At 43.3% G+C, this 15,089-nt stretch overlaps 1 protein-coding gene across 1 annotated transcript; it reads left to right on the top strand.

Annotated features, from left to right (window-relative positions):
* The first annotated feature begins 475 nt into the window (after positions 1-475).
* Positions 476-10,472, top strand: LOC120720368 (protein NLRC3-like). The gene is made up of 6 exons (XM_040010034.1): positions 476-736; positions 1,359-1,490; positions 5,048-5,289; positions 5,394-7,179; positions 9,252-9,469; positions 10,260-10,472. Exons 1-5 carry the CDS (start codon positions 690-692, stop codon positions 9,427-9,429), a joined length of 2,385 nt encoding a protein of 794 aa, XP_039865968.1. The 5' UTR covers positions 476-689; the 3' UTR covers positions 9,430-9,469; positions 10,260-10,472.
* The last annotated feature ends 4,617 nt before the right edge of the window (positions 10,473-15,089 follow it).

The raw sequence follows: 15,089 nt of genomic DNA on the forward strand, positions 1-15,089 counted from the left end.
AATCAGAAGGTCGGTGGTTCGATCCCAGGCTGCCTCCTGGCTGCATGCCAAATATCCTTGGGCAAGATACTAACCCCATGTTTGCCTACTGGTGGTGGTCAGAGGGCCCGGTGGCGCCTGTGTCCGGCAGCCTCGCCTCTGTCAGTGCGCCCCAGGGCAGCTGTGGCTACAATGTAGCTGCCATCACCAGTGTGTGAATGTGTGAATGACTGAATGTAGTGTGAAGTGCTTTGGGGTCCTTAGGGACTAGAAAAGCGCTATACAAATGCAGGCCATTTTTTAAACTAAAACATCGAGAGTAAAACTGTAACGTGTCCTGTGATCTATAAACACTCTGTGATGAATAATCTGAAGTCATTTTGAGCCTGACAGTAGTTTCCTGTCACAGAGCAGAAGCTGCAGGCAGTTTTTGGCACCTTTATATTTAATTTATTCCAAAATAAATCAATAAAGGTAGAAAAGATCTCAGTGACATTAAAATCTATTTTTAAAGACAGATGTGACCAAGTGCAACAAATATAAGATGAGATGTTTACAGATATTTGAAGTATTGATCATATGTAGAACACAGAGCAGGTCCAATAACAGAGTCATCCTGCTCACAAACAGCAGTTTGGTTTCATGAGCTCACTTCCTGCAGTGATCCTCAGCTTCTCTCCAAAGGAGCCGTAACATGTGGGCTCCTCACCATGATGATGATCCCAAACACACTGAGTTCCTTCATCCACCTGATCATGTACTTATTAAATAATGTGATGGTTTTGGTGTTTTTTAAAGGCTTTGAGCCTCTAAAATAACTGGTTTGGACTTTAGGGCCAAAGCTCCAACATTAGAAAGCCGTCAGTGTGATGCTTCCAGTACAACAGCACCTCTGAGTGTGTGTGTTTACCTCTCAGACTAACTCCACCCTGACATCAAGAAGATGGAGGAAGAGGACGGAGCAGCATCTGCAGCATCCAGCTGTGTGTCTGTGAGGAGTGACGGGTTACACAAACACCTCCACCTTACAGTCATGGACCTGCAGCAACAATGTAGAACACTACTAACTTATTAGTCATTTCAACATAACCATGACAGAATCATTGATCTGTGATTGGTTCAAACTGTTTGATCTGAGTTTGATTTTTATTGACTTGTTTTCTTGCTAAGATCTGAACTCTGTAAGTTTAAGTGAAGTCAGTGCAGCAGAATCAGAGAGAAGAGCTGAGAACAAACTGAGTTCATTCAGAGACAGAAAAAACTGGCTGATGATTGGCTGACCTGTCAGCGTTATGAGGCAGACACAATATCACAGAGGGATCAGCTGATCACATGGCTGTCAGAGAGAACTGATCAGTTATTGATGTTTGTGTTTGCAGAGGTCAGAGGTCACAGTCTCCAGCATCCAGCTGTGTGTCTGTGAGGAGTGACTCGTCCAGAAACAGACCTCCACACTTCAGTGATGAACCTGCAGCAACAATGTTCTTCAATCATGGAGCTCAGCTGACCATGTAAGAGAGCTGCTGACTCAGAGTTCAAAGGTTGTTTCTATAAATGTGTTCTGCCAGTGACATCATAACTTAACCTAACACTGGTCTGTGTATGAAGTATCATTTAGTGGCCGTTGTTAAAGTTGTATAATGATGATGCTAGTTTGGGGTGTATTTTCCTGCTGATGCAAATGCATCTACTTTGCCCTTTGTCTGGTGCTTTGGACAAAGACGTCCAATGAAACTCAGAACAACACAGTTTGCACCACCAGCAGGCAGAGGAAGTGGTTGACATCCAGAAATCCTACCAGTGGCTGAACAAAGCTGGACTGAAAGACAGCACAGAGGCACTAATCATGGCAGCACAGGAACAAGCTCCGAGCACAAGACCCATAGAGCCCGGGGTCTACATGGGTCTTTTTGGGGGGGTTGTGTTGTATTAATAGTGACTTTGTTTCTTTGGACTGACCAAAATATTTAGTTTTTTCAGTTCAGTTGCAACATTGACTAACACTAATGCAGGGGTCGGCAACCTGCGGCTCTTTAGTCCTTACAGTGCGGCTCCTCGTGGTTTGGGAAAATAAATTAGAAGTATTTAGCTGAAGTGTATTTTATTTATATTCTTTTTTAACTTGTAGTTCTAAATTGGAAGATTATTGTGATTTTGAAATATAAAATTAAAATTATATTTTATTATTTTTTCATCGCTCAAATAAGCGTCACACTCGTAGAAGCCGGTGTACCCGCCGAAACGCCGTGCATTTATCGAGACTTTCAGCCCCAGGTAGGCCAATTATGGATCTTCAGATCCACATTATGTCAGCAGCTGTTCTCCACCGTGAACTATGTTAAAAACAAACACCGCTCACGCCTCACAGACGACAGCTTACAGTCCTGTAAAGATGAAAGTGACTTCGTACAGCCCCGACCTGCAGACGCTGTGCGCAGAGGTTCAGGAGCAGAAGTCCCGTTGTAAACATATCACGGCAGACCCGACGATGTTTGCATGAACACGCTTTTCAGCTTCTCTTTATTGACCACTTTTCACACACAGCCGGCTGTAGCTTTGCAGCTCACAGCCCGACTCACACCAACAACAGCACAGACGTTAAGGCGGCGAGGCGTGATTGCGGGTGCCGCTCAGGTGCGTCCGCCTCCCCTGCAGCGGCGCTGCAGACCACGCCCCGCCACACACATTAACCAGGTAAAATACATATTTAGGCAGAATTTTGCAAATATCTATTTTTCATCTTTCAGCAGCATAGAGCTTTTTTTCAATTATTTTTTAAAAGTCAGGTCAAGGCTCCAAAAGCCCAAAGGAGATATAAGGGTGGCGGCTCACAGCAGTTTTTGTTTGCTACATCATTTTAGTTCAGCTGGGTGTCTTTCCTTTTGTTATATTTCTTTAAGAGTTCAAATGTGTTCATTACATAAATAACATGTAATTTTCTCTGTAGCACTTCATGGATTTCATAAGCAACACACCTTAGTTGTTCACACAAAGCATAAAGGTAAAAATCAGTATTACAGTGTTATCTTCATTCTAGATGTCAAAAAGTATTTGTGGCTCCCAGTGTTTTCTTTTGCGTGGAAACTGGCTCCAAATGGCTCTTTGGGTCCTAAAGGTTGCTGACCCCTGACCTAATGGTATATTTTTTTTAGCTGGATCGTTCTATAAAAACATGAATCAAATCTGAGAAAAGTTTCCACCTGACCTGTTGAATGTTATTGAAGCCAGAAGTTTGCCTTCATACTGTGTTTCTTGCATGCCTTTTGTGGTGTACTAATTGATGTGAAATGAATGCAATGTGGTTGTATTTGCAGAGGTCAGAGGTCACAGTCTCCAGTATCCAGCTGTGTGTCTGTGAGGAGTGACAGGTCCAAGAAAAGATCCTCCAGCCTTCAGTGATGAACCTGCAGCAACAATGTTCTTCATTCATGGAGCTCAGCTGACCATGTAAGAGAGCTGCTGACTCATTTACGGGTGTTTGAAATTCTGTGACCACTTTGTAATTTTAGTTTATATTTTTAAAGTGTTTTTATTTGTAGTTGCCTGTATTTTTATTACACTGTGTGTAACGTGGTGGTTTATGCTGTTTGGGATTGTTTTGGTGTGTTTGTGTCAGAACATCAGATAAATGATTTCATCACATTTTAAAAGAAAGTATCAGGATAATAATCTGAACTGAGTCATCAGAAACTAGAAAGATGGTCTCAACAGGCCACTGAGCTGATCTCCAAAGAAATGCAGAAGATTGAAGAGTCCGAGGCTGTTTATTTGTCACAGGCATCGTCATACACGTACAACACAGTGAAATGTGCTGAGCTGCTCCTGTGACTGGACAAAACATTAGAAACAATCATTAAATGAAATAATGAAACATTGTGCAGATGTAATGTTAAAGTGCTTTGTGCCACATTAGCACAGCATGTACTGACAGAGCAGTGCAAGCAGAACAAAGCAAATGAGCAAAGTGATGTAAACAGAGTAACTGAACAGAGTGAGCAGAGTAATATCAGCAGTAATGAAGCAGCAGGATCAGTGTAGCAGCGTGTGACGTCATAATGAATCAGACATGATCTGAAATATGACAGTGAGACAAGAACATGATGTAAGGTCCTGTTTAAACCCTGATGGTGATGCTATGAGGGGAGCATGTTCTGATTTAGGACTTGGATGGTCTGAGGATAGAAGCTCCTCTCTGTTTGTGTCCTGATGGTGCAGAAGCTTCTGCCTGATTGTAGAAGGAGCTGAAGCCAGCATCATCCCAGAGGTGAAGCTCCTCTGTGTGCAGACCTGAGGTCAGATTCCTCCAGGCTGATGTTCAGGATCTACAGAAACGTGTGGTTGTAGTTATTGCTGCACTGTGTGCTGACAGCAGATACTCAGAACAAAGCGCTGCACACGTGTTCTTTACAAACATCTGTACATATCAAATATGGATCATGGCAGTGAATGAACACGTTTCTGTCATTTGTTTCATTGGCTTCTTTTTTCTGCCTGTGTTCATGTGATTAATGTCTAACACATAAACAGGTTTGTAATCAAACATCACATCATCAGGGAGGCATCATGAAACAAAGTTACTGCTGGAGGCTGAACTCAATTTGGTGGCAATGTTCAAAAATATCACTCAGATCATTTCAAAGCTTTTAGTTCTTCTTCTTCACTTCTGTAAAATAATAGAAAGGAAATCAGAACCCAGAAGTTCACTTCCTGATGACTGAACTCTTTCAAAATAAAGCTGAAGCTGAATGTGACACCGCTGCTCCACCACAGTTTTTAGAGGAGGTCAAAGGTCAGTTGAAAGTGATGGATCCCAAACTTCCAGTACATCCAGTGAAGGACATAATCAGCTCTGTGATGAAGGCTTTTACTGTGGAGTTTGTAGGCTGATCACTCTGTGTTTAATAAGACAGGCAGGAACAGCAAAGGAAACTTGGATTCTGAACTCAAACACAAGTTTCTCCACTTTGACTTTTCTCTGTGACCATCAGAGCTTCTGCACAGTGTCATCAAATCTGGATGTTTGTCACTGACAGTCAATGATTTTAGTGATAAAGAAATGTGTTCACAGAGGGAGGAAGAGGAAGAGGAGTGGTGTCTGTGAGGAGGAGCAGCTGTCCTGCTGTGCTTTGTGTCAGGACGTCCTGAAGGATCCAGTCTCTACCAGCTGTGGACACTGGTTCTGCAGACAGTGCATCTCCTCATACTGGGACCAGTCTGCTTCATCAGGAGACTGGTCCTGTCCCCAGTGTGGAGAAAGATCCAGAAGCAGAGCTGGACTGCAGACAGCCAGTCAGAGCAGCTGTGTACAAAGTAAGACTGAACATCTGTCTGCTGATGGACTCATTTCTGAAAACTGGACTTCTTGTTGTTGTTCAGACATTGAAGAGTTTTCTTTCTGTTTTTCTTTCTTTCAGCAGATGTTGGTCTGCAGGAGGTTTTAGATGAACATAAGATCAGTCTGAGGAGGAGATGTGAACGTGTGACTGAAGGAAGTGATGAAAGAGGAAGTAGAACCCTCCTCAACAGGATCTACACTGAGCTCTACATCACAGAGGGACAGAGTGAAGAGGTTCATAGCCAACATGAGGTGAGGCAGCTGGAGACAGCTTCCAAGATGGACGCCCTCCATGACACTCCAATCAGGTGCCAGGACATCTTTAAAGCCTTACCTGACCAACAGAGACCCATCAGAGTGGTTCTGACCAACGGCGTGGCTGGTGTTGGAAAAACCTTCTCAGTGCAGAAGTTCACTCTGGACTGGGCAGAGGGCTTGGAGAACCAACATGTCAGTGTGGTGGTTCTGCTTTCATTCAGGGAGCTGAACCTGATCAGAGATGAGCAGTACAGTCTTCTGGAGCTGCTCCATGTTTTCCATCCAACACTACAGAAGGTCACAGCAGAGAAGCTGGCTGTCTCTCAGCTTTTGTTCATCTTTGACGGCCTGGATGAAAGCAGACTTTCATTGGATTTCACCAACAGGAAGCTGCTGTCTGATGTCACACAGAAGTCATCAGTCAGCCAGCTGCTGACAAACCTCATCCAGGGGAATCTGCTTCCCTCGGCTCTCGTCTGGATAACTTCCCGACCCGCAGCAGCCAATCAGATCCCTCCTACATGTGTTGACAGGCTAACAGAAGTACGAGGCTTCACTGACGCCCAGAAGGAGGAGTACTTCAGGAGGAGATTCAGTGATGAAGAGCTGTCCAGCAGAATCATCTCCCACATGAAGACATCCAGGAGCCTCCACATCATGTGTAGAATCCCAGTCTTCTGCTGGATCACTGCTACAGTTCTGGAGCACATGTTGACTACAGAGCAGAGAGGAGAGCTGCCCAAGACCCTGACTGACATGTACTCACACTTCCTGCTGGTTCAGATAAAGAGGAAGAAGAACAAGTACCACGAGGGACATGAGACGAGTCCACAGGAGCTGACGGAGGCTGACAGGGAAGTTCTTCTGAAGCTGGGGAGGCTGGCGTTTGAACATCTGGAGAAAGGAAACATCATGTTCTACCAAGAAGACCTGGAGCAGTGTGGTCTGGATGTGACAGAGGCCTCGGTGTACTCAGGAGTTTGTACAGAGATCTTCAAAAGAGAGTGTGTGATCTTCCAGAAACCAGTCTACTGCTTTGTTCATCTGAGCATCCAGGAGTTTCTGGCTGCAGTCTACATGTTCCACTGTTTCACCAACAGGAAGTCAGAGGTGCTGAAGAACTTCCTGGGAAGAAAATACAGAGAGTCATCTCTGGACAATTTTTTGAAGGAAACACTAACAAAATCCTTCAGGAGTAAAAATGGTCGTCTGGACCTGTTTGTTCGCTTCCTTCATGGCCTCTGTCTGGAGTCCAACCAGAGACTCTTAGGAGGTCTGCTGGGTCAGACAGAGAACAGTCCAGAAACCATCCAGAGAGTCATCAAGAATCTAAAAGAAAGGAAGACAAAATCCTCTCCTGACAGAAGCATCAACATCTTCCACTGTCTGATGGAGATGAACGACCTCTCAGTACATCAGGAGATCCAAGAGTTCCTGAAGTCAGAGAACAAATCAAAGGAACTCTCTGAGATCCACTGCTCAGCTCTGGCCTTCATGCTGCAGATGTCAGAGGAGGTTCTGGATGAGTTGGACCTGCAGAAGTACAACACATCAGTAGAGGGACGACTGAGACTGATTCCATCTGTGAGGAACTGCAGAAAGGCTCGGTGAGTCCAGATGTGATCATTAATATTATCAGTTGGTGATAGTTTAGTTACTCAGTCATAAACTGCAATCATTTCTTATTTGAGGTCACACTAGGGCTGCCACAAACAATTATTTTTGTGATTATTTGACTAATCAGATCAAAAATAAAAGCATACAGCTTATTGCACCAGCATGTATCTGCTGTTATATAACTACCATTAGCTTACAGCTTAGAGTTTTTAAGGTATGTGCTAACTAAAAATAAAGACCAGATGATAGTTTATTAAACTTTTAATGAAATTTGCAGATTGTAGCAACAAACAGAAAGGCCCCCCAAAATGTGTGCCGAGTTCTTCAGTGTGATTTCTCCACGGTGAAAGCACACTGTGCTCCACATAGTTATGAAGATCTTGATTAACCACATTAGCTTCACATTAGTAACTTTGTCCTCAACAGCTCGGCCATCTTCAGAACCTGCCCAGAAATTGAACTGCACATGTGCACTGGCTCCAGACGTGGGGTTGTCCTGCATAGTCAGTGGTGTCAGTAGATCATTAAGTAAAATAATATGTAACTAGATTCCTTTGAAAGAGCAACCATGGACGACAGAGCTGGGCGGATTCTGCTCTAAGACACCAAATGAGCAAATGTTTGCTGACCTGTGTCAGTGATCACCTTTTTGTTGGCCTGGTCCCCCAGTCCTCCCACTCCCCCTGGTTCTCGGTGGATGCTGTCACTTCCTCTGACACTGGCTCACCATTTATGTTGTGTCAAAAATCAAACGTGAAGATCTAATTTACTCTAAACTCTCTGACTGTTACTAATATAGTCATAAAATATGCAACAACCACTGGAGATGGAGATGAAGCTTCAACTTGCAGAAAATAGTTTATTAAAATCAGTTTGAATAAACCCAAGGCTCAGAGCAAAAGAGACAAAAGCGCCCCCAAGTGGTCAGACAGTAGACGAACAGAATAAACCCTATCAAAGACAAACACACTGGAAGCATCTTTTCTAACACTCCAGTATTTATTAGCATTTATTATAAATTTATTGTGACTTTGAAGACGTTCAGTGTTTCCTTTGGTATAACGGAGGTCTGACTACAGTCCAGTAAACACACTGATTAGGATTATAGATTAAACTGCAGTAATACTTTCACAGTGTGCAGTGATGCACAGGTCCGAGTGGTTTTACACTGAAATTCTCAACAGCAGGAAACTATAAGAATTTGTTACTCTAATAATAAACATAGAAGAAGAAAAACATTTTTCATTTAGAGTTGATGAATATAAATGAATTTGAACTTTACAAACCAATCAAAGACAAACTGATCCATGTGAGTTTATAACAATATTCAAAGGCTGCTGCTGGACACAGACAGGTAACATCATTTTGACTTGCTGTCACCTGGATCTGGAGTCATAAACACTGAAGCGCTGAACATTAATACAAGTCTGTTTCTGCCAACTAGTGATAAACCTGCAGACTAATGGCTCAGAAAGCTAAAACGAGCCAATCATTTCTGTGTTTAGTTCCCCTGAAATCAGATGTGATATCAGCAGCTCTGAGTTCATTCATCATTATTGTCCAGTGATGAGATTTCTGCTCCGTTTGGTGACAGTCAGCAGATTTTTCCTGCGTGTGGACGTGAACAGTCGTACCTGACAGCAGCAGGTAGCAAACAGAGATCATCTTTCCAGCTGGAACTCTTCACTGAGCTGAGCTCATTCAAAATGTTCTAGAATTAAGACAGGAAACAGTCCAAATGTGTGTCTTCACTCTGACTCTGGATCAGATCTCAGTGACAGACTGTGGACATTATGGAAGCCTAAATGTGACGCCATCTTCCTCCTTCATCTGCAGATTAAGGCCAAACAAAGATTCTCATTAAAAGTCTGCAGGTCTGAGAGAGACTCAATCGTTGTGTCATGTCAAACACAGTAAGAGGAGCTGAAGCACAGATGTGAAGAGCAGATGTTCATCAGATTATGACCTCACTCTGTTTTGTCTTCATATACATTCAGTCTGTGTTTATAATGCAGACTTTCTGCTTTTATAATAACACATTTTGTATTTTCTATGATCACAGACTGGCTGACTGTGGACTCTCAGGGACTCACTGTGAAGTTGTGGCCTCGGCCCTGAAGTCCATCCCCTCCCATCTGACAGAGCTGGACATGAGTAAGAACAAGCTTCAGGATTCAGCAGTGAAGCTTCTGTGTGCTGGACTGGAGAGTCCAAACTGTCGACTGGAGACTCTGAGGTGAGTTCACTGACTGCAGCTGTTGTTGTTTTTCTATATTTCAGATCTTTGATATTTGAGACGTTCTTTAGTTCCTAAATGTTCAGGATGTGTCTGAAGACAAATGTGAAGAAGTTTGAGTGCTTTCAGAAATGTTGTGTCTTTCCAAACGACTGAACAACAGTTTTTCCTCTTGGCTCCAAATACTGTATGAGCTATTGGATTCTGCATTTGCTGCCACACTAATCATTAGAAGCTCTTAGGTATGAAATCAACAATAAATGTAGAGAAAGGGATACATTGAGAAGAAGGCTGGAAGACAAAGTTAGGGAAGTTTTGGAAGGATCTTAATCAGTTAACTAACATACAGAACATGTGTCATGAGAGATGGGTCCTAGATGAATAACAGACACAAAAACGATGTCTGTAACTGAGGGTCTAGAAACTGCTAAACAGTGGTTGACGGCTCTGGCCACTGGGCTGAAAAAATACACCAGAGTAGCAAAGGCCAAGAGATTAATTGGCCTCTTCCCCGAAGGCCCATCGAGGGTTTACCTCTGGTGCAAATTATTGACCTCTGTCATCATTTTAAGTTGGGGAACTTGCACAATCGGTGGCTGACTAAATACTTTTTTGCCCCACTGTGGAAGTGACAGACTTGAGCAGGGTTCATTTAAAGGCTGACAGAAGTGAGTGGTGATGGGGAGATGTTTGACAGGACAGCTTTTCAGCCTCCACAGGTTCATGTTGTGCTCCATCAGTCAGTGAAGATGAAGTTAGTACTGGTGAGGCTGTAGAGTGTGTGAGGGATGTGAATGAGGCTGTTGGAGATCTGATGATAGCAGATAAAAACAGGCTGCAGAGACTTTGAGCTTGTGTGGAAACAGAGAGAGAGAAAAGAAAGACATGAATGTCAAAGCTAATAAAGGTGAAGTTAGGAGCTGTGACGATGTTCATGTATCAGAAGCTGATCTGGCTGCTACAGAGACGACCCACACAGCTGCTGTGGTGAGGTGTGTGTTAAAGCAGAGGAACACAGAGCAGCCGAACACAGGCCCAAACATGACAGCAAAGCAGGATTCAGGCTCTGTGAGAGGATTTCAAACAGAAGCTGGAGAAGAGAAAGGACTCTGTTGGAATGACTACAGAAAGAAGGCAGCTGAGACCAGTCCAAGTGTTTCCATGGAGCCCAGTCTAACATTCATTTATACACTAAGGTACAGAAGTGAACGGGAAAATGAATCCATAGTTTCAAATGTAGAAATAGTTCTCAGTTCATTTACAGAGTTTAATACAGTTCATGAGGAAATGTTCAAAACAGCAGCTGAGAAGAAATCTGCTTCACAAAGTTGGATCCAATTCCAATAGTTTGTGATGCACTTGAACGCAGCGTGAGCAGTTCACTGCCTAACCCCACAGAGACTGTCAGTCTGGACTTTTCTTTATTTCTATTGGCTGTCAGTGAGATTTCAGAGCAATCAGAGACTGTGGGTCTGTGTATGAAGTATAATTCATGTGCAGTTGTTGAAGTTGTAGAATGAGAAATGGCAGTTTGGGGTATTTCCTGCTTTCATTGTCCTGCTTGTGCTGATGAAAATGTTTATTGACGTGTGAATTCATTCTTCAACGCTCGATTCTGCCTGAACAACGTGAAAACTTTGCTTTTCTTTGTGTAACACAATTCAAAGCACTGAAGCATCGACTTGTTCCAACAATGAAAACAGGAAACAGAGACAGCTGGCCTTCAAAGTAAAAGCTGCTCCTTTTGAAACATGTTGGTGGTAAAATGTAAGAAGAGCTGAAGCACATAAATGATCTACGTGCCAAAATATTAAACACAGTTGATATATTTGTGTGAGTGTTGTGATTCAGGTGTAGATGTAATAATGTACATATAGCAGAGTTTCCTCTTCTAGATCAGCTGATCAGAGTCAGGCCAATCAGCTCTGAGCATGCTCAGTCTGAGTTATGGAGCCACATACTATGATTCACCATGGCAACGGCATGAGCAGAGGCTCCGTGTGAATCCAGAGGAGCAGGAACATGAATGATGACAATAGATGTTTGTGTGAAAGTGCTGGAAGCAAATGAGTGTGTGATGTTCTTTCAGTGTTGCACTTTGTAGACGCTCCCTGAGCACTGGTCTCACAGCCAGCTGCACATAGAGACCAGTGTTGTTAGTCCAGGTCAGAAGATGACTTGTTGGAATGAAAATGAGCTTGTAGTTTGTCTGCTTTAATAATGTGACTGGAAAAAGGTGTTGGACTTCAAATATGTCCATTTCTGTCACACTTCACCTTTAAAAGTGAAGCCATGTGGTTCCTGGAAGGAAAAACACGACTTTTTCAAGTCTTTGTCCTGTTTTTATGAGAAATGTACGACTTTAATGTGAAACATTCAGAGTTTTTTCTCTTGTTGTGTTTGTTTGAAGCTGCTTCCTGTTGACTTCAGCTGTTTGGAGTTTCCATTTTCTAAACTTCTACATTCTGAACCTTCTTCAGCTCTGAACAGATGATGAAACACTGAATGATTTCAAGCACTTTGTCTAATAAACTTACATCTTTCATTCTTTATACAGATTGATGGACTGTGGTTTGTCAGATATTGGCCTTGATTATCTGGCAGCAGCACTGAAGTCCAACCCCTCCCATCTGAGAGAGCTGGACCTGAGAAACAACAACAACCTGCAGGATCCAGGAGTGAAGCATCTGTGTGGTTTCCTGGAGAGTCCAGGATGTAAACTTGAAACTCTGAGGTCAGTCAGCATGTTTTAGTTGTGCTGAGATGAATATGATGTGAAAGTTGTGCTGACACTAAACTGCAGACATCAGGCTGATATTATACTGATCCACACTGAGGATCTTCATGGTAAAGTCTGTTTTCTTCTTCTCTGGTTTAGTCCATTGACTGCAGCAGAACAATGTTCACATTTCAAACAGTGATGCTCAACGTATGGCCCGCGGCCCACACGCGGCCTGCCCACCTTTCCTGATTCAGGGAGAGGGGACCCTGATTAACTGTGTAGCTTCTTCCTCACAGTTCTAAGTATCAGACACAACAATGAATAATCCACAGCTGACTGTCTTTAGCAGGTCAAAGGTCACGGCACACAGCACTCTGTGAAACAGTTTGGAGCAGGAATTCTTGCAGATTTACAAACTGACACTGCTTGCACGGCATGCTGGGTAATGCTAGCTGCTCAGTTATGAGGCGTGCTAACGGCTGTGAGGCTCTGTGGCTGCAGAACACTGAAGAAGAGAAAAAAGAGATGGAGGATGAAGAAAAGAGGCGGAGATGAAGCAGAAGTTTAGCTCCAGAGAGGAGATGTTTCTGTGTGGGCGGGTGATAGGTTTGTAGCTTGAACCTATTCGCTGGAACGTTGAAGATAATATAATTACAACAGCAAGCAAAACACGAAGTAGGCAAAGTTCTTCTTGTTACTCATTCAATTCAATTCAATTGTATTTATATAGCGCCAAATCACAACAAAAGTCGCCTCAAGGCGCTTCATAGATACAGAGAAAAACCCAACAATCATATGACCCCCTATGAGCAAGCACTTTGGCGACAGTGGGAAGGAAAAAACTCCCTTTTTACAGGAAGAACCTCCAGCAGAACCAGGCTCAGGGAGGGGCGGGGCCATCTGCTGCGACCGGTTGGGGTGAGAGAAGGAAGACAGGATAAAGACATGCTGTGGAAGAGAGACAGAGGTTAATAACAGATATGATTCAATGCAGAGAGGTCTGTTAATACATAGTGAGTGAGAAAGGTGACTGGAAAGGAAAAACTCAATGCATCATGGGAATCCCCCGGCAGCCTACGTCTATTGCAGCATAACTAAGGGAGGATTCAGGTCACCTGGTCCAGCCCTAACTATATGCTTTAGCAAAAAGGAAGTTTTAAGCCTAATCTTAAAAGTAGAGATAGTGTCTGTCTCCCAAATCCGAACTGGAAGCTGGTTCCACAGAAGAGGGGCCTGAAAACTGAAGGCTCTGCCTCCCATTCTACTTTTAAATCTCTAGGAACAACAAGTAGGCCTGCAGAGCGAGAGCGAAGTGCTCTAATAGGGTGATATGGTACTACAAGGTCATTAAGATAAGATGGGGCCTGATTATTTAAGACCTTGTATGTGAGGAGCAGGATTTTGAATTCAATTCTGGATTTTAACAGGAAGCCATGAAGGAACCAAAACAGGAGAAATCTTCTCTCTCTTTCTAGTCCCTGTCAGGACTCTTGCTGCAGCATTTTGGATTAGCTGAAGGCTTTTCAGTGAGTTTTTTAGGCATCCTGATAATAATGAATACAGTCGTCCAGCCTGGAAGTAATAAATGCATGAACCTAGTTTTTCAGCGTCACTCTGAGACAGGATATTCTACTTTTAGAGATGTTGCACAAATGGAAGAAGCAGTCTTACATATTTGTTTAATATGTGCGTTTGAAGGACATGTCCTGGTCAAAAAATGACTCCAAGGTTCCTCACAGCGTTAACGGAGGCCCAGGTAATGCCATCCAGAGTAAGAATCTGCTTAGATACCATATTTCTAAGCTTTTCAGGGCCGAGTACAATAAAGCTCAGTTTGATCTGAATTAAGAAGCAGAAAGTTATGCATGAGGGAGACCTGCCTGGAGCCAAGTGTCGTTCCCCATAGCACTCCTTTTATGTGGTTACATGAATATGCATAGGGTCATTAACATATGACGTCTACATAGGTATACATGTGAACAAAGAAATACTGTGTGGTGTGTGTGTGTGTGTGTGTGTGGTCAGAAGTGTGACCCCATAAATGACTTCCCTAAACCTGCTGGTCTGGAAGTCCAACAGTTCATCTAAACAAAAGGCACTTAGACCTAAAACAAGATACAGCCACGTTTTATCCTGCCAATAAAACAGATAAAACAAGTACGACCTCTTCCCATGCTCCCAGGATGTAGGTGTGGCATTCCAGTTGTGAATACACACCAAGCCTTTTGCAGCCTGCTAAAGATCACACATCCTATCAGTACACAGATTGATTATACACCTCTAAGCATATATGGTTAAATATTTCTAAGCAATAAAATGACAATCAACAATACAAAACCTAACAGCGGGGGGCTCAGGCAGCTCCGCCCACACAGTGACAGTGAAGCAGGTGAAGAGTAATAAATGAAGACAGCAGACAGGATTTGATAAGCTGATGTACAAACATGTAGAATGATGGTGGCAGCTACAGAAACAGGTCCACACAGACTGAAGCGTGTCTCCTTTGCATCTTCCATATTTGATACTGAGAGTTTCCAGAAGAGCAAACATCAAACACGCCTCCAAACATGTGACGAGTCAGACTGACATCATTTCTACAGAGAACAGTGTGAGCTCTCAGCAGCTCACTTCAATCAGAAGGACAAAGTGCAGCAGGAATGACTAAACCCACTAACAATCTGATATCCCCGTGTTCCTGTTGTTCTACAGCATCATCATTAATGCTGCTCCACCACCATCACTGCAGCTGACCAATCAGCTTCTGTCACGTCATGTGACGCTCTGTGACTCAGACTGGAGAAATGCTAAATGGCTAACCTGAAGCTAACCTGAGAAACAGTCAAAGTACTGATGATTCCTACAAAGTGTGTGTGTTCAGTATGAGATGAGTGTGAATGAAACCATGGAGGAGCGGGCCGTGGCTGCTCTCACACACGTTTGCT

Source organism: Simochromis diagramma, unplaced genomic scaffold (assembly GCF_900408965.1).
Source record: "Simochromis diagramma unplaced genomic scaffold, fSimDia1.1 OVJJ01000318.1, whole genome shotgun sequence".
NCBI lineage: Eukaryota > Metazoa > Chordata > Actinopteri > Cichliformes > Cichlidae > Simochromis > Simochromis diagramma.

Coding starts and splice junctions, on each gene's coding strand:
- LOC120720368 (XM_040010034.1), top strand. CDS start 690: ATGATGATGATCCCAAACACACTGAGTTCCTTCATCCACCTGATCAT. Junction 1,491..5,047: donor CATGGAGCTCAGCTGACCAT/GTAAGAGAGCTG, acceptor ATGTGTTCACAG/AGGGAGGAAGAGGAAGAGGA. Junction 7,180..9,251: donor AGGAACTGCAGAAAGGCTCG/GTGAGTCCAGAT, acceptor CTATGATCACAG/ACTGGCTGACTGTGGACTCT.